This window comes from Salmo trutta, chromosome 32, assembly GCF_901001165.1.
Source record: "Salmo trutta chromosome 32, fSalTru1.1, whole genome shotgun sequence".
In the NCBI taxonomy this organism is placed as follows: domain Eukaryota; kingdom Metazoa; phylum Chordata; class Actinopteri; order Salmoniformes; family Salmonidae; genus Salmo; species Salmo trutta.
Genome location: NC_042988.1, coordinates 41,382,655 through 41,402,404, shown reverse-complemented (window position 1 = coordinate 41,402,404; position 19,750 = coordinate 41,382,655). Strand labels below are relative to the sequence as shown.

Below are 19,750 nucleotides of genomic sequence, written 5' to 3'. Positions count from 1 at the left end.
ATCTTTCCATTATAAATCACTGTTTCAGTCGACTAACCTACAGGCCGCTCTGGTCTGTGGCTCTGGTCTGTGTTTCAGTCCACTAACCGACAGGCCGCTCTGGTCTGTGGCTCTGGTCTTTGTTTCAGTCCACTAACCGACAGGCCGCTCTGGTCTTTGTTTCAGTCCACTAACCGACAGGCCGCTCTGGTCTGTGGCTCTGGTCTTTGTTTCAGTCCACTAACCGACAGGCCGCTCTGGTCTGTGGCTCTGGTCTTTGTTTCAGTCCACTAACCGACAGGCCGCTCTGGTCTGTGGCTCTGGTCTGTGTTTCAGTCCACTAACCGACAGGCCGCTCTGGTCTGTGTTTCAGTCCACTAAGCTACAGGCCACTCTGGTCTGTGGCTCTGGTCTGTGTTTCAGTCCACTAACCGACAGGCCGCTCTGGTCTGTGGCTCTGGTCTTTGTTTCAGTCCACTAACCGACAGGCCGCTCTGGTCTTTGTTTCAGTCCACTAACCGACAGGCCGCTCTGGTCTGTGGCTCTGGTCTTTGTTTCAGTCCACTAACCGACAGGACGCTCTGGTCTGTGGCTCTGGTCTGTGTTTCAGTCCACTAACCGACAGGCCGCTCTGGTCTGTGTTTCAGTCCACTAACCGACAGGCCACTCTGGTCTGTGTTTCAGTCCACTAAGCTACAGGCCACTCTGGTCTGTGTTTCAGTCCACTAACCGACAGGCCACTCTGGTCTGTGTTTCAGTCCACTAAGCTACAGGCCACTCTGGTCTGTGGCTCTGGTCTGTGTTTCAGTCCACTAACCTACAGGCCACTCTGGTCTGTGGCTCTGGTCTGTGTTTCAGTCCACTAACCTACAGGCCGCTCTGGTCTGTGTTTCAGTCCACTAAGCTACAAGCCACTCTGGTCTGTGTTTCAGTCCACTAACCAACAGGCCACTCTGGTCTGTGTTTCAGTCCACTAACCTACAGGCCGCTCTGGTCTGTGTTTCAGTCCACTAAGCTACAAGCCACTCTGGTCTGTGTTTCAGTCCACTAAGCTACAGGCCACTCTGGTCTGTGTATCAGTCCACTAAGCTACAAGCCGCTCTGGTCTGTGTTTCAGTCCACTAACCTACAGGCCGCTCTGGTCTGTGTTTCAGTCCACTAAGCTACAGGCCACTCTGGTCTGTGTATCAGTCCACTAAGCTACAGGCCGCTCTGGTCTGTGTTTCAGTCCACTAACCTACAGGCCGCTCTGGTCTGTGTTTCAGTCCACTAACCTACAGGCCGCTCTGGTCTGTGTTTCAGTCCACTAACCTACAGGCCGCTCTGGTCTGTGTTTCAGTCCACTAAGCTACAGGCCGCTCTGGTCTGTGTTTCAGTCCACTAACCTACAGGCCGCTCTGGTCTGTGTTTCAGTCCACTAAGCTACAGGCCGCTCTGGTCTGTGTTTCAGTCCACTAAGCTACAGGCCGCTCTGGTCTGTGTTTCAGTCCACTAACCTACAGGCCGCTCTGGTCTGTGTTTCAGTCCACTAACCGACAGGCCGCTCTGGTCTGTGGCTCTGGTCTGTGTATCAGTCCACTAAGCTACAGGCCACTCTGGTCTGTGTATCAGTCCACTTAGCTACAGGCCGCTCTGGTCTGTGTATCAGTCCACTAATCTACAGGCCTCTCTGGTCTGTGTTTCAGTCCACTAAGCTACAGGCCGCTCTGGTCTGTGTTTCAGTCCACTAACCTACAGGCCACTCTGGTCTGTGTTTCAGTCCACTAAGCTACAGGCCGCTCTGGTCTGTGTTTCAGTCCACTAAGCTACAGGCCGCTCTGGTCTGTGTTTCAGTCCACTAAGCTACAGGCCACTCTGGTCTGTGTTTCAGTCCACTAACCGACAGGCCGCTCTGGTCTGTGTTTCAGTCCACTAACTGACAGGCCACTCTGGTCTGTGTTTCAGTCCACTAATCTACAGGCCGCTCTGGTCTGTGTTTCAGTCCACTAACTGACAGGCTGCTCTGGTCTGTGTTTCAGTCCACTAACTGACGGGCCACTCTGGTCTGTGTGTTTTGGATGTGGTTTCTCTACTTGGTCCATGAAATGAAGGATTGCAGAAGGTGCAGCAACAGTCGCTGATAAGTACTGCATTTCAAATGGTACCCTATTCCCTACATAGTGCACTACTTTAGGGCTCTGGTCAAAAGCAGTGCACTATGTAGGGAATAGGGTCCCGTTTGGGACACAGTTAACTATTGGGAAATCTGCCTCTATTCCAACCCAAACATGGTGTGATTAAATTGCTTTGATCCCTGTGATTTGGGACAGCTTTCCCACTAATGACCAAAGAAGAGCAATCTCATTATTGTGAATGAAGGCATGGGAAAATCCATCAGACTCAGATATCAGAAAGGGCTGCATCCCAAATGGCACCCTATTCAGTATTTAGTGCACTACTTTTGACCAGAAGCCTATGTGCTCTATGGGTAAAAGTAGTGCACTAAATTGGGAATACAGTGCCATTTGGGACACAAAGGTTTGGAGTAAAGTGGTTTCACTGGAACAGAGAGTTCCTAGAATAAACAATTATTTATCGGAGGGGTTACTGAGGTCACAACCTTGGGCCATGTTTCATTCCAGAAACTTGTCTTTCTTCCTGTCCTCGTTCGCTCCCTATTGAAGATCTGACAGGACTGGATAGGGGAAAGCAATATGGCGGAAAATGAAGCTGATGAAGATAGCTGTTTCCTTAGGCAGAGAGCAGATGCTTCGGAAACAGCATCAAGAGCTTCCAGCAGATATATTTTCTATTACAATAAAACCAAGGCAGATCTTGTAGTGGACAACATATCTAGGCAGAGTGGGTTGAGCTTCTAATTGCTCGCTTAACTCATATAGCCCTGAGGAAATACAGCTAACTACTACTTATAGCCCTGAGGAAATACAGCTAACTACTACTTTAATGTATACGTACAGGCAGTGGTGTGTGTGTGTGTGTGTGTGTGTGTGTGTGTGTGTGTGTGTGTGTGTGTGTGTGTGTGTGTGTGTGTGTGTGTGTGTGTGTGTGTGTGTGTGTGTGTGTGTGTGTGTGTGTCCAGCATCATCCCAGTGCGTAGTACTATCAGTGTTAATACCTCTGAAGGGTAGGATTAAACAGGTCAGTCTCGATCTCTTTCTGTCTTCCTCTGTTACTATAGAGACTTTCTACAGTGTCAGTTAGAGGTCTATATGAGTACAGACTGTTACTATGGAGACTTACTACAGTGTCAGTTCGAGGTTTATATGAGTACAGACTCTGTTACTATGGAGACTTACTACAGTGTCAGTTAGAGGTCTATATGAGTACAGATCTGTTACTATGGAGACTTACTACAGTGTCAGTTAGAGGTCTATGTGAGTACAGATCTGTTACTATGGAGACTTACTACATTTTCAGTTAGAGGTCTATATGAGTACAGACTGTTACTATGGAGACTTACTACAGTGTCAGTTAGAGGTCTATATGAGTACAGACTCTGTTACTATGGAGACTCACTACAGTGTCAGTTAGAGGTCTATATGAGTACAGACTCTGTTATCAGCTGTTGTCAGACACAAGTGCGTCTTGAAAGATGATTATCTTCCTCAATAGTGTGCAGTGAATTCTACCAGATGAAAAGTTGAAATGAGTACAACATCCTGGCATTTAAAGCAAACAAATTTTTCCAAATTTCACGTACTATAAAACGTTCTATTTTCTTCTACCCAGAAGACCTATTAAGTCTGGATATTTGGACTGTTAAAACATGGTTATTTAAAAAAAGTTATGTAGAACATGCTCTCTGCTACAGCTCATATTAGATAAACTCATCAAGTCTTTTAGACCAGTGACTTATGTAACTTGTCCCTTGGGCTCCAGAAATTGACTAAATTAATCAAATGTACCATTGTTACTATACCTACTGTAGTGAATGGAACTAACTGCATTGCGATGATGTACAGTTTGCACAACTCTGTGTTATATCATATCATAATGAACTGAGGGAGAAGGACCAGGTCTCTAGTGGGTCGTGAACCGAGATTGGTTATATCATATCATAATGAACTGAGGGAGAAGGACCAGGTCTCTAGTGGGTCGCGAACCCAGATTGGTTATATCATATCATAATGAACTGAGGGAGAAGGACCAGGTCTCTAGTGGGTCGTGAACCCAGATTGGTTATATCATATCATAATGAACTGAGGGAGAAGGACCAGGTCTCTAGTGGGTCGTGAACACAGATTGGTTATATCATATCGTAATGAACTGAGGGAGATGGACCAGGTCTCTAGTGGGTCGTGATCCCAGATTGGTTATATCATATCATAATGAACTGAGGGAGAAGGACCAGGTCTCTAGTGGGTCGTGAACCCAGATTGGTTATATCATATCATAATGAACTGAGGGAGAAGGACCAGGTCTCTAGTGGGTCGTGAACCCAGATTGGTTATATCATATCGTAATGAACTGAGGGAGAAGGACCAGGTCTCTAGTGGGTCGTGAACCCAGATTGGTTATATCATATCATAATGAACTGAGGGAGAAGGACAAGGTCTCTAGTGGGTCGTGAACCCAGATTGGTTATAACATATCATAATGAACTGAGGGAGAAGGACAAGGTCTCTAGTGGGTCGTGAACCCAGATTGGTTATATCATATCATAATGAACTGAGAGAGAAGGACAAGGTCTCTAGTGGGTCGTGAACCCAGATTGGTTATATCATATCATAATGAACTGAAGGAGAAGGAGAAGGACAAGGTCTCTAGTGGGTCGTGAACCCAGATTGGTTATATCATATCATAATGAACTGAGGGAGAAGGACAAGGTCTCTAGTGGGTCGTGAACCCAGATTGGTTATATCATATCATAATGAACTGAGGGAGAAGGACCAGGTCTCTAGTGGGTCGTGAACCCAGATTGGTTATATCATATCATAATGAACTGAGGGAGAAGGACAAGGTCTCTAGTGGGTCGTGATCCCAGATTGGTTATATCATATCATAATGAACTGAGGGAGAAGGTCCAGGTCTCTAGTGGGTCGTGAACCCAGATTATGATATGATATAACCAATGAACTTAGGGAGAAGGACAAGGTCTCTAGTGGGTCGTGATCCCAGATTGGTTATATCATAATGAACTGAGGGAGAAGGACCAGGTCTCTAGTGGGTCGTGAACCCAGATTGGTTATATCATAATGAACTGAGGGAGAAGGACCAGGTCTCTAGTGGGTTGTGATCCCAGATTGGTTATATCATATTATAATGAACTGAGGGTCTCTAGTGGGTTGCGAACACAGATCGCCTGGCCCAAAGAGAAAGGCCCTAGCTAGACACAATCCCAATAAGGATATCCCCGAGGAAGAGATGGTAATGTGTTTATCATCTAGGGTCGTTACACTACTCCACTTCCAATCAATCTCTTCTAGGGTTGTGTCGGAATTGTCACCCTATTCACTATGTAGTGAATTACTTTGGACAAGGGCACATAGAGGGCTTTGGTCAAAGTAGTGCACTATATAGGAAATAGGGTGCCATTTCAGATGCATCCTAGGTTGAGCTCATGAACCAGTGAGTGACAGGAGAAGTGGTTGTGGAGACATCTCATCTCTCAGGATGGTATCGCTGATTAACTGTTTGTTCTGAGGTTAGTTCTGGTGGGATAGAGAGATAGAGACATATCGCTGATGAACTGTTAGTTCTGGTGGGATAAAGAGATAGAGACATATCACTGATGAACTGTTTGTTCTGAGGTTAGTTCTGGTGGGATAGAGAGATAAAGACATATCGCTGATGAACTGTTTGTTCTGGTGGGATAAAGAGATAGAGACATATCACTGATTAACTGTTTGTTCTGGTGGGATAAAGAGATAGAGACATATCACTGATGAACTGTTTGTTCTGGTGGGATAAAGAGATAGAGACATATCACTGATTAACTGTTTGTTCTGGTGGGATAAAGAGATAGAGACATATCACTGATGAACTGTTTGTTCTGGTGGGATAAAGAGATAGAGACATATCACTGATTAACTGTTTGTTCTGGTGGGATAAAGAGATAGAGACATATCACTGATGAACTGTTTGTTCTGAGGCCAGTTCTGGTGGGTTAAAGAGATAGAGACATATCACTGATGAACTGTTTGTTCTGAGGTTAGTTCTGGTGGGATAAAGAGATAGAGACATATCACTGATGAACTGTTTGTTCTGAGGTTAGTTCTGGTGGGATAAAGAGATAGAGACATATCGCTGATTAACTGTTTGTTCTGAGGCCAGTTCTGGTGGGATAAAGAGATAGAGACATATCACTGATGAACTGTTTGTTCTGGTGGGATAAAGAGATAGAGACATATCACTGATGAACTGTTTGTTCTGAGGTTAGTTCTGGTGGGATAAAGAGATAGAGACATATCGCTGATTAACTGTTTGTTCTGAGGCCAGTTCTGGTGGGATAAAGAGATAGAGACATATCGCTGATTAACTGTTTGTTCTGAGGTTAGTTCTGGTGGGATAAAGAGATAGAGACATATCACTGATGAACTGTTTGTTCTGAGGTTAGTTCTGGTGGGATAAAGAGATAGAGACATATCACTGATGAACTGTTTGTTCTGAGGTTAGTTCTGGTGGGATAGAGAGATAGAGACATATCACTGATGAACTGTTTGTTCTGAGGCCAGTTCTGGTGGGATAGAGAGATAGAGACATATCACTGATGAACTGTTTGTTCTGAGGCCAGTTCTGGTGGGATAAAGAGATAGAGACATATCACTAATTAACTGTTTGTTCTGAGGCCAGTTCTGGTGGGATAGAGAGATAGAGACATATCACTAATTAACTGTTTGTTCTGAGGCCAGTTCTGGTGGGATAAAGAGATAGAGACATATCACTAATTAACTGTTTGTTCTGAGGTCAGTTCTGGTGGGATAAAGAGATAGAGACATATCGCTGATTAACTGTTTGTTCTGAGGCCAGTTCTGGTGGGATAAAGAGATAGAGACATATCACTGATTAACAAGTCTCCTTCAGCGGTCAAGGAAGGTCCAGGAAGGGCCCTATCAACAGATTTCACCTCTTTGTTTACTCTTAGTCTATACCGTTTACAGATTGTATACTCCCCTTAAGTGCTCTTCTTACTTTCCCTTGTCTGGTAGAGATGTGATTAGTGTTGTCACGATACCAGCCAATAGGGCTCCTGTAATTTATATCAGATTTAAAATACCTGGGCCCTATTCACAAAGCCTCTCAGATTAGGAGTGCTAATCTAGGATCAGTTTTGCCTATTAGATAATATTGAATAAGACAGGTGGGGACCAGATCCTAGATGAGCTCTCCTAGTCTGAGAGGCTTTGTGAACACAGGCCCTGGTTAGTTATGCTTAGATATTCCAGGTAAAATGTGCCCCCTAAACCCTGGGTCGTCTGCCCGCCACAAGACCATTAGCCCGCTGAGCTATAGTTTGGGGAGCCAAAACAAGTCTTCAGGACTCTGGTCTGAGGCAAGGTTACTCATCATACAAGCGGGATTCACTGAACCACCCTCTCTTATACTTCATATTCTGATGACATCACATGATGTGATTAGTACATCCTCACCTTGATGACATCACTGTTTGACCTGTGACCTTATGTTGACCTCACCTCACCAGGACACCTCCAGGCGGGAGACCAGATCTTGGAGGTGAATGGGGAGAGTTTACTAGGGGTCACCAGTGAAAGGTAGGTTCAACAATAAAAAACAACTCTCTCTTCATTGGAAAAATACCAAAAAGACCAGTGAAATTTGTGTTGATGGGGTCAAGATATTAACGTTTTGTATTTCTGTTATTGTTTTATACAGAGCAGTAGATGTTCTGAGATCAGCATCCTCGAGCAACCAAATGCGCCTTCTGATCGCCAGAGACGAGGAAGCAAGGTAGGCCCTGAGGACCGTGTCTAGATATGAGATGCACACGACCACGTATCATTGACCACATTCTGTAGGCTTAGTGTCAATACACTTAATCACAACTTTAGCGTCAACACGCATTGGGTCGCTGATGTGAGTGTCTGTAATCCGCATTTGTGTCTGAAGTCTGAATTTCAGCTATCAGGTGTTTTGTGTCGGCTTGGAACTCCAATTGTGCTCCATGTCCATCTGTGTCCCTGAATGTCCTTTATCTCTCAACTTGGCCTGCCTGTCCTCCTCCTCTTCCTCCTTCTCCTCCCCCTACTCCTTCTCTTCCTCCTCCTCTCAAAAATTGAGATTATTAAAAAAAATGCCATTTTTTAATTATTCAAAGTAAAAATGAATAATTTTGTTGATAAACCAGATGGTTGGCATGGCGCTGAGAGTTTCTTTGGGCTTCCTCTTCGAAGATGAATAACCCTGGCAGTGGCATGGTGGACATTTTGGGCAGGGTTTTTTGGGCTGGGACGCCCGTCGCTCCGCCTCAGGCAGCTAGCAACAAGAGGATGAATGGAAAGACATTTAGTACAGACTGTTAATCCAAACTGATGAACCTGTGAACTTGCTACGCTGATCCTCAGCACGAGGGGCCCCACAAGGGTGCGTGCTCAGCCCCCTCCTGTACTCCCTGTTCACCCATGACTGCGTGGCCTCGCACGTCTCCAACTCAATCGTCAAGTTTGCAGACGACACAACAGTAGTAGGCCTGATTACCAACAATGATGAGACAGCCTACAGCGAGGAGGTCAGGGCCCTGGTGAAGTGGTGCCAGGAAAATAACCTTTCCCTCAACGTCAACAAAACAAAAGGAGCTGATTGTGGACTTCAGGAGATAGCAGAAAGAGCACGCCCCCATCCACATCAATGGGGCCGGAGTGGAGAGGGTGAAAAGCTTCAAGCTGTTTGGCGTGCACATCACTGATCCACACACAGTGTAGTGAAGAAGGCTTCAACAGCATCTCTTCAACCTCAGGAGGATGAAGAAATTCAGCTTGACCCCCTTAAGATCCTCACCAACTTCTACAGATGCACCGTTGAGAGCATCCTGTCTGGCTGTATCACCGCCTGGCAACCGCAGTGCTCTCCAGAGGGTGGTGCGGTCAGCCCAACACATCACTGGGGGCACACTGCCTGCCCTCCAGGACATCTATAGCATCCCGGTGTCACAGGAAGGCCAAGAAGATCATCAAGGACCTCAGCCACCCGAGCCACAGCCTGTTCCCTCCGCTACCATCTACAAGAAGGAGACAGTAAAGGTGCATCAAAGCTGGGACAGAGATACTGAAAACAGCTTCTACGTCCAGGCCATCAGACTGTTAAATTGTCACCACCAGCCGGCCTCCATCCAGTACCCTGTCCTGAACTTAGACACTGTTACTGTCCGGCTATCACCCGGTACTTTACCCTGCACCTTAGAGACTGCTGCCCTATGTACAGTACATAGTCATTGAATACTGGTCACTTTAATAACATTTACATACTGTTTTAGCCACTTCATATGTTTATACTGTATTCTAGTCAAGAATCATCCTATATAACTACTGCTGTACACACCTTTTCCTTTCATATATTGTGCTTAATGTCTATACACACAATCATCTGCATACAGTGCATTTGGAAAGTATTCAGACCCGTTAACTTTTTCTACATTTTGTTACGTTACAGCCTTATTATGAAATGGATTAAAGTAAAAAAAAAAATCCTCATCAATCTACACACAATACCCCATAATGACATCACAATACCCCATAATGACAAAGCAAAAACAGGTTTGTTAAAGGATCTTTGGCAGCGATTACTGCCTCGCATCTTCTTGGGTATGACGCTTGGCACACCTGTATTTGGGGGGGTTTCTCCCGTTCTTCTCTGCAGATCCCCTCAAGCTGCACAGCTATTTTCAGGTCTCTCCAGAGATGTTCGATCGGGTTCAAGTCCGGGCTCTGGCTGGGCCACTCAAGAACATTCAGAGACTTGTCCCGAAGCCACTCCTGCATTGTCTTGGCTGTGTGCTTAAGGCCATTGTCCTGTTGGAAGGTGAACCTTTGCCTTTTGGCAAACTCCAAGCGGGATGTCATGTGCCTTTTACTGAGGAGCGGCTTCCATCTGGCCACTCTACCATAAAGGCCTAATTGGTGGAGTGCTGCAGTGATGGTTGTCCTTCTGGAAGATTCTCCCATCTCCACAGAGGAGCTCTGGAGGTCTGTCAGAGTGACCATCGGGTTCTTGGTCACCTCCCTGACCAAGGCCCTTCTCCTCCGATTGCTCAGTTTGGCCGGGCGGCCAGCTCTAGGAAGGGTCTTAGTGGTTCCAAATTTCTTCCATTTAAGAATGATTGGTGTCTTGGGGACCTTCAATACTACAGAAATGTTTTGGTATCCTTCCCCAGATCTGTGCCACTACACAATCCTGTCTCGGAGCTCTACAGACAATTCCTTCGACCTCATGGCTTGATTTTGCTATGACATGCACTGTCAACTGTGGGACCTTTTATAGACAGGTGTGTGCCTTTCCAAATCATGTCCAATCAATTGAATTTAACACAGGTGGACTCCAATCAAGTTGTAGAAACATCTCAAGGATGATCAATGGGAACAGGATGCACCTGAGCTTAATTTCGAGTCTCACAGCAGAGGTTCTGAAAATGTATGTAAATAAGATATTTCATTTTTTTTTTTTTTTAATACATTAGCAGAAATGTCTAAACCTGTTTTCGCTTTGTCATTATGGGTTATTGTGTGTAGATTGATTTTTTTTCATCCATTTTAGAATAAGGCTGTAACGTAACAAAATGTGGAAAAAGTCAAGGGGTCTGAATTCTTTCCGAATGCAATGTATATATTCATATTCTGGACATTTCCTGTTCTGATATTTCTTGATTTCTTTCTTTAAATGTTTTTAGGATTTGTGTGTATTGTTTTGTAATGTTCGGTATTGCTGCACTGTTAGCCCAAGAAACATAAGCATCTGCAAAATATGTGTACGTAACCAGTAACATTTGATTTGATTTGAAAGTCAGGGAAGAGAACCACATTACACAGCGAACACAGTAAAATATAACTTTTACTACGTGATGAATTCTTGATTTGCTCTAAACAGCCAGTGGAAGGTTATATCTGTCAAAACATATACAGAGAGAACCTGCATCCCCCACTCATCATATTCTGCCATCTGGTAGCCTATTGTTTTTAGCATTTAACATTTAGCCAGGTTGCTAATCTAACCACGATGCCATAGCAACAACCGACCGGGTGGTCAGTTTTGACATTGTGAGTCAGCATAAAACCAGGTCACACTAGCTGTCACACACGCGCGCACGAACACACACACACACACACACACAATAAGGCAGGCTATACAGGCTACAGAATGTACAAGCTACAGGCAGGAGAGACAGGAAAGCAGACTACAGACAGGAAAGCAGGCTACAGGCAGGAAAACAGGCAGGAAAGCAGGCTACTGGCAGGAAAGCAGGCTACTGGCAGGAAAGCAGGCTACTGGCAGGAAAGCAGGCTACTGGCAGGAAAGCTACAGGCAGGAGAGGCAGGAAAGCAGGCTACAGGCAGGAAAGCAGGCTACTGGCAGGAAAGCAGGCTGCAAGCAGGCTACAAGCAGGCTACAGACAGGAAAGCAGGCTACAGGCAGGAAAGCAGGCTACAGGCAGGAAAGCAGTCTACAGGCAGGAAAGCAGGCTACAGGCAGGAAAGCAGTCTACAGGCAGGCAAGCAGGTTACAGACAGGAAAGCAGTCTACAGGCAGGCAAGCAGGCTACAGACAGGAAAGCAGGCTACAGGCAGGAAAGCAGTCGACAGGCAGGAAAGCAGGCTACAGACAGGAAAGCAGGCTACAGGCGGGAAAGCAGGCTACAGGCAGGAAAGCAGGCTACAGGCTACAGGCAGGAAAGCAGGCTACAGGCGGGAAAGCAGGCTACAGACAGGAAAGCAGGCTACAGGCAGGAAAGCAGGCTACAGGCGGGAAAGCAGGCTACAGGCGGGAAAGCAGGCTACAGGCTACAGGCAGGAAAGCAGGCTACAGGCGGGAAAGCAGGCTACAGGCAGGAAAGCAGTCGACAGGCAGGAAAGCAGGCTACAGGCAGGAAAGCAGTCTACAGGCAGGAAAGCAGGCTACAGGCTACAGGCAGGAAAGCAGGCTACAGGCAGGAAAGCAGGCTACAGGCAGGAAAGCAGGCTACAGGCTACAGGCAGGAAAGCAGGCTACAGGCAGGAAAGCAGGCTACAGGCTACAGGCAGGAAAGCAGGCTACAGGCAGGAAAGCAGGCTACAGGCAGGAAAGCAGGCTACAGACAGGAAAGCAGGCTACAGGCTACAGGCAGGAAAGCAGGCTACAGGCAGGAAAGCAGGCTACAGACAGGAAAGCAGGCTACAGGCAGGAAAGCAGGTTAAATTCTACAGGCAGGAAAGCAGGCTACAGGCGGAAAAGCAGGCTACAGGCAGGAAAGCAGGCTACATACAGGAAAGCAGGCTACAGGCAGGAAAGCAGGCTACAGGCTACAGGCAGGAAAGCAGGCTACAGGCTACAGGCAGGAAAGCAGGCTACAGGCTAAGCTGTGGACAGTACTCATGATGAGATGAGCCTGTGCTTCTCACATCATTCTATAATCTGTGTTCTGTGCCTTAACCAACACTCAGAGCTCAGCACACAGGCCAAGGCAGGAGGGATGGAGAGGAGGAGAGGAGAAGACAGGAGGGGAAAGGAGAGGAGGGGATGGAGGGATTATGCCTTTCCGTTTCTGTTCCTTCCTCTCTTCATCTCTCTCTCTCTAATCCCCCTCTCCCTCTCTCTCATTCTTTCCCCTATTCTCCCTCGTTCTGTATCTCCTCCATGCTATTTGGGTCCACTACGCAGTAATATTAACCTGGTTGTTAAAGCCTTAGTACCATTGATCTGTGATGAGAGGGGGTCAGAAATAGAAAGGGAATATGAAGCTAGAGTCAACCTCTATTTAACCAGGGAATCCTGTTGAAATGAACGCTTACAATATAACTAAATGTAGACAAATATAGACCAACATTTAAAACCCCCAAATGGATATTTATTTACAGTAGCTCAATGGCTCTAGTTCTTCATTCCCGTTAGTGAGACTCCAAACTGCTAGATATTGTGTTTGTTAAGTGTCTCCTAAGAGAGGTAGGTGCAAGAGTCAGGAGCGGGAGAGCAAGGATTTCCAGAAGCACAAACATTTATTAGAACGTCCCAAACACGACAACAACAGGTGGGGAAACGCACCCAACGAAGTCGCCACACACAGAGAAATAAACATAACACACGGAGGAGAAACCTCTACACCGAAATACACTACAAACGGTACAACACGACCGTGAGGAGAAAAACCCTGTGGCACAAACACGCACCGCTAGCAGAGCAACAACGGCACATAATCCCCCACAAACACGCACCCCTAGCAGAGCAACAACAGCACATAATCTCACACAAACACGCACCCCTAGCAGAGCAACAACGGCACATAATCTCACACAAACACACACCCCTAGCAGAGCAACAACGGCACATAATCCCACACAAACACGCACCCCTAGCAGAGCAACAACGGCACATAATCCCCCACAAACACGCACCCCTAGCAGAGCAACAACAGCACATAATCCCCCACAAACACGCACCCCTAGCAGAGCAACAACAGCACATAATCCCACACAAACACGCACCCTAGCAGAGCAACAGCAGCACATAATCCCCCACAGAGAATAGCAGGCAGCGGAGGTTAATAAACCCACCGAAATGAACTAATAGGACACAGGTGTAAACAAAACAGACAGACACAAACAAAAAGGAAAAATGGATTGGTGGCAGCTAGTAGGCCAGCGACGACAACCGCCGAGCACCGCCCGAACAGGGAGAGGAGCCACCTTCGGTGGAAGTCGTGACAGTGTCTTTGGTGTTAGCCACCTTAACCACCAGTCAGTCCCGCTAGTGACATCAGATCACCACGTGACCCTATGTGACCTCTGAGGTTGTTAATCCATCTGTCCCAGCAGCCCATCCTGATGGTGATATGAAGGAAGACACGCAGACATAAGCACAATATATGTACATTCCCCTGCAGTGAGGTTAAATATACCAGAGATTCAGACTGGACATTCCCCCTGCAGTGAGGTTAAATATACCCCCCCCCCCCCCCCCCCCCCCACACACACACACACACACACCCACAAAGCCAACTGGGGCATGTTGAAGAGCACCACATAGCTGATCAGATCAGTCTAATCCTTCCTGTCTGGGGTCAGAGAGGGGACATCCTTCCTGTCTGGTGTCAGAGAGGGGACATCCTTCCTGTCTGGTGTCAGAGAGGGGACATCCTTCCTGTCTGGGGTCAGAGAGGGGACATCCTTCCTGTCTGGTGTCAGAGAGGGGACATCCTTCCTGTCTGGTGTCAGAGAGGGGACATCCTTCCTGTCTGGTGTCAGAGAGGGGACATCCTTCCTGTCTGGGGTCAGAGAGGGTACATCCTTCCTGTCTGGGGTCAGAGAGGGTACATCCTTCCTGTCTGGGGTCAGAGAGGGGACATCCTTCCTGTCTGGTGTCAGAGAGGGGACATCCTTCCTGTCTGGTGTCAGAGAGGGTACATCTTTCCTGTATGGGGTCAGAGAGGGGACATCCATCCTGTCTGGTGTCAGAGAGGTGACATCCTTCCTGTCTGGTGTCAGAGAGGGGACATCCTTCCTGTCTGGGGTCAGAGAGGGGACATCTTGTCTGGGGTCAGAAAGGGGACATCCTTCCTGTCTGGGGTCTTCTCCAAATGAGTCTGGATCTGAGAACCTCCCCGACGATTTCTAGAACGCAAACACATTCTAACCGTTCTGATTTGTCCCAGAAACCAATGGCCAGAACACACATGGGTAAAGTGGCGTTTTTTAAATTCTTCATTGGCTTTAATACTCTGATTGGTTTGTTTTGTACAACACCCCTCATTTTGACGTCACCACAAATGACTTCAATGATGTCAGTCTCAGACTGAAGTATGTAGCTAACATAGAGGAAGAATTCAGTTGGAGTCGCCAGGCAACAGGAAAGATACTGCTGACCCATAACTGTCAGTCAAATCAAATCAAATCAAATGTTATTTGTCACATGCGCCGAATATGCTTACTTACAAGCGATTAGTCAACAATGCAGTTCAAGAAATAGAGTTTAGAAAATATTTACAAAATAAACTAAAGTAAAAAGTAACACAATAAAATAATAATAACGAGGCTATATACAGGGGGTACCGGTACCGATGTGCGGGGGTACAGGTTAGTCGAGGTAATTTGTACATAGTTAGTTAGGGGTAAAGTCCGCAATCAGTCAGTCTGGAGGTGAGGGGTCTGGGAGGAGAGAGAGAGATGGAGTGGAGAGGGGAGGGGAAGAGAGAGAGATGGAGTGGGGAGGGGAGGGGAGGGGAGAGAGAGATGGAGTGGAGAGGGGAGGGGAAGAGAGAGAGATGGAGTGGGGAGGGGAGGGGAAGAGAGAGAGATGGAGTGGGGAGGGGAGGGGAGGGGAGGGGAAGAGAGAGAGATGGAGTGGAGAGGGGAGGGGAAGAGAGAGAGATGGAGTGGGGAGGGGAGGGGAAGAGAGAGAGATGGAGTGGGGAGGGGAGGGGAAGAGAGAGATGGGGAGGGGAGGGGAAGAGAGAGAGATGGAGTGGAGAGGGGAGGGGAAGAGAGAGAGATGGAGTGGGGAGGGGAGGGGAGGGGAGGGGAAGAGAGAGAGATGGAGTGGGGAGGGGAGGGGAGGGGAGGGGAAGAGAGAGAGATGGAGTGGAGAGGGGAGGGGAAGAGAGAGAGATGGAGTGGGGAGGGGAGGGGAAAGAGAGAGAGATGGAGTGGGGAGGGGAGGGGAAGAGAGAGATGGGGAGGGGAGGGGAAGAGAGAGAGATGGAGTGGAGAGGGGAGGGGAGGGGAAGAGAGAGATGGGGAGGGGAGGGGAAGAGAGAGAGATGGAGTGGAGAGGGGAGGGGAGGGGAAGAGAGAGATGGTGAGGGGAGGGGAAGAGAGAGAGAGATGGAGTGGGGAGGGGAGAGAGGGAGATGGTGTAGGGAGGGAGGGGAGAGAGAGAGATGGAGTAGGGAGGGGAGAGAGAGTTGGAGTAGGGAGGGGAGAGAGAGAGTGGAGTGGGGAGGGAGGGGAGAGAGAGAGATGGAGTGGGGAGGGGAGAGAGGGAGATGGAGTAGGGAGGGAGGGGAGAGAGAGAGATGGAGTGGGGAGGGGAGGGGAAGAGAGAGAGATGGAGTGGGGAGGGGAGGGGAAGAGAGAGAGATGGAGTGGGGAGGGGAGAGAGGGAGATGGTGTAGGGAGGGAGGGGAGAGAGAGAGATGGAGTAGGGAGGGGAGAGAGAGTTGGAGTAGGGAGGGGAGAGAGAGAGTTGGAGTGGGGAGGGGAGAGAGGGAGATGGAGTGGGGAGGGGAGGGGAGAGAGAGAGTTGGAGTGGGGAGGGAGGGAGGGGAGAGAGGGAGATGGAGTAGGGAGGGAGGGGAGGGGAAAGAGATGGAGTGGGGATGGAGGGGAGAGAGAGAGATGGAGAGGGGAGGGGAGAGAGGGAGATGAAGTGGGGAGGGGAGAGAGGGAGATGGTGTAGGGAGGGAGAGGAGAGAGAGAGATGGAGTGGGGAGGGAGGGGAGAGAGAGAGATGGAGTGGGGAGGGGAGAGAGGGAGATGGAGTAGGGAGGGAGGGGAGGGGAGGGGAGAGAGAGAGATGGAGTGGGGAGGGGAGGGAAAGAGAGGGAGGGAGGGGAGAGAGGGAGATGGAGTGGGGAGGGAGGGGAGAGAGGGAGATGTAGTAGGGAGGGAGGGGAGAGGAAAGAGAGATGGAGTGGGGAGGGAGGGGAGAGAGAGAGATGGTGTAGGGAGGGGAGGGGGAGAGAGAGAGATGGAGTGGGGAGGGAGGGGAGAGAGAGATGGAGTAGACAGGGGATGTAAGGGTGGGGGGGTGGGGAGAGAAATTGACCTTAGGGAAGTGGTCTGTAGGTCATAATGTCCTTGTCTCATTGGTACAGGAGGGATTTCCTCCACACTGACTGGCTCTTACCCCCAACCCCTAGAAAGGTGTAGACCATACGTCAGTGTTAGCTGCTTCTGGTCTAGGTGGCGTATCTGCAGCAAGGACTTGATATAGAAAGAGAATACAGGAAGAGGAAGACATTAAATCAATGCGCAAGTGAGATGAAAAAAAACACCTATCCTCTACAATTGTTACAGAAAAAGCATATTATACCAAGCAATGTCCGTCATTCCAAGAAAATCACATATTTGATTGGGGATCATTCAGTGGATGTACCTGGTCCGGAAATCCGTCCACAATCCAATTTATTTTTAAGATCATAACAACGACACTGAGGGAATACCAGGAAATGTTCTCTCTCTCTGTCTCGCTCTCTCTCTATCCCCCACTCTCTCTCTCTCTCTCCTCTCTTTCTCTCTCTCCTCTCTTTCTCTCTCTCTCTCTCCCCCCACTCTCTTTCTCTCTCTCCCCCTCCACTCTCTCTCCTCTCTCTCTCTCTCTCTCTCTCTCCTCTCTCTCTCTCTCTCTCTCTCTCTCTCTCTCCTCTCTCTCTCTCTCCTCTCTTCTCTCTCTCTCTCTCCTCTCTCTCTCTCTCTCTCTCTCTCTCTCTCTCTCTCTCTCTCTCTCTCCTCTCTTTCTCTCTCTCTCTCTCCTCTCTTTCTCTCTCTCTCTCTCCCCCCACTCTCTTTCTCTCTCTCCCCTCCACTCTCTCTCCTCTCTTTCTCTCTCTCTCCCCCTCTCTCTCTCTCTCCCCCCCACACTCTCTCTCTCTCCCTCTCAGGCAGTGTATTAGGCCTCCATTCTAGAGCCAACAACAATGGGATTAGTGGGTGATAGTGTGTATTCAGTAGGGGAGCTACACAGCAACACCTTTACTTTAAAAACACTATTTCACCCTTATACTGTAGCTGTTGATGTTCTATCAACACGTCAGCTTTATCTGGAAGGGTCATTTAAGGTTCCCCTAACAGAATTACCACCCATGGTATCATTTAGGGTTCCCCTAACAGAATTACCATCCATGGTAGCATTGAGGGTCCCCCTAACATAATTACCACCCATGGTAGCATTGAGGGTCCCCCTAACATAATTACCACCCATGGTAGCATTGAGGGTTCCACTATCAGAATATCACCCATGGTAGCTTTTCGGGTTCCCCTAACATAATTACCACCCATGGTAGCATTTAGGGTTCCCCTAACATAATTACCACCCATGGTAGCATTTAGGGTTCCCCTAACAGAAAAACCACCCATGGTTGGATTTGGGCTCCAATATATTGTGGTGACAATATAAAAAGTATTAAGGTGTGAGCTATCATAGTTTAGTGTTGTAGAATCTAAAGGAATGAACTTGGGTCTTTGGGGTTCTGTGGGGTGTGAGGTAGTGGGTGTGATATGATTTGGGGTTCTGTGGGGTGTGAGGTAGTGGGTGTGATATGATTTGGGGTTCTGTGGGGTGTGAGGTAGTGGGTGTGATATGATTTGGGGTTCTGTGGGGTGTGAGGTAGTGGGTGTGATATGATTTGTGGTTTTGTGGGGTGTGAGGTAGTGGATGTGAGATAGTGGGTGTGATATGATTTGGGGTTCTGTGGGGTGTGAGGTAGTGGGTGTGATATGATTTGGGGTTCTGTGGGGTGTGAGGACCTGGGTGTGAGATAGTGGGTGTGATATGATTTGGGGTTTTGTGGGGTGTGAGGTAGTGGGTGTGATATGATTTGGGGTTTTGTGGGGTGTGAGGTAGTGGGTGTGATATGATTTGGGGTTCTGTGGGGTGTGAGGTAGTGGGTGTGATATGATTTGGGGTTCTGTGGGGTGTGAGGACCTGGGTGTGAGATAGTGGGTGTGATATGATTTGGGGTTCTGTGGGGTGTGAGGTAGTGGGTGTGATATGATTTGGGGTTCTGTGGGGTGTGAGGTAGTGGGTGTGATATGATTTGGGGTTCTGTGGGGTGTGAGGTAGTGGGTGTGATATGATTTGGGGTTCTGGGGGTGTGAGGTAGTGGGTGTGATATGATTGGGGTTCTGTGGGTGTGAGGTAGTGGGTGTGATATGATTTGGGGTTCTGTGGGGTGTGAGGTAGTGGGTGTGATATGATTTGGGGTTTTGTGGGGTGTGAGGTAGTGGGTGTGATATGATTTGGGGTTCTGTGGGGTGTGAGGTAGTGGGTGTGATATGATTTGGGGTTCTGTGGGGTGTGAGGTAGTGGGGTGTGATATGATTTGGGGTTCTGTGGGGTGTGAGGTAGTGGGTGTGATATGATTTGGGGTTCTGTGGGGTGTGAGGTAGTGGGTGTGATATGATTTGGGGTTCTGTGGGGTGTGAGGTAGTGGGTGTGAGATAGTGGGTGTGATATGATTTGGGGTTCTGTGGGGTGTGAGATAGTGGGTGTGAGGACCTGGGTGTGAGATAGTGGGTGTGATATGATTTGGGGTTCTGTGGGGTGTGAGATAGTGGGTGTGATAGATAGACTAATATAAGGTTGTCGTGTCAGTGAACCGTGTGGCTGTGAGTACAGTGTTATAGTTCAGTTCTAACAGTATACTTGTTGTTGGGGATGTGTCATTATTTACCCCTTTGGTTTCTTACAGGAGAGAGTTTTCAGAGCTTTTGGAGAAGTATGGATCCAGCAGTAGTACTGGGTCGACACGCAACTCTCCCATCCAGCATGGTAGGACCTCCCTCCTCCCTCTATGTCCACCTGGTATAACACAACTCTCCCATCCAGCATGGTAGGACCTCCCTCCTCCCTCCATGTCCACCTGGTATAACACAACTCTCCCATCCAGCATGGTAGGACCTCCCTCCTCCCTCTA

At 48.1% G+C, this 19,750-nt stretch overlaps 1 protein-coding gene across 9 annotated transcripts in view; it reads left to right on the top strand.

Moving 5' to 3' along the window:
• si:dkeyp-72e1.9 (syntaxin-binding protein 4) overlaps positions 1-19,750 on the top strand; it is a 120,948-nt gene that overhangs the window by 53,632 nt on the left and 47,566 nt on the right. For all 9 annotated transcript variants that reach the window (XM_029729150.1, XM_029729148.1, XM_029729151.1 and 6 more), the window contains exons 4-6: positions 7,622-7,691; positions 7,813-7,887; positions 19,526-19,605. In XM_029729150.1, coding sequence (XP_029585010.1) covers positions 7,622-7,691; positions 7,813-7,887; positions 19,526-19,605 — 225 coding nt within the window. The remainder of the gene's footprint in view (positions 1-7,621; positions 7,692-7,812; positions 7,888-19,525; positions 19,606-19,750) is intronic.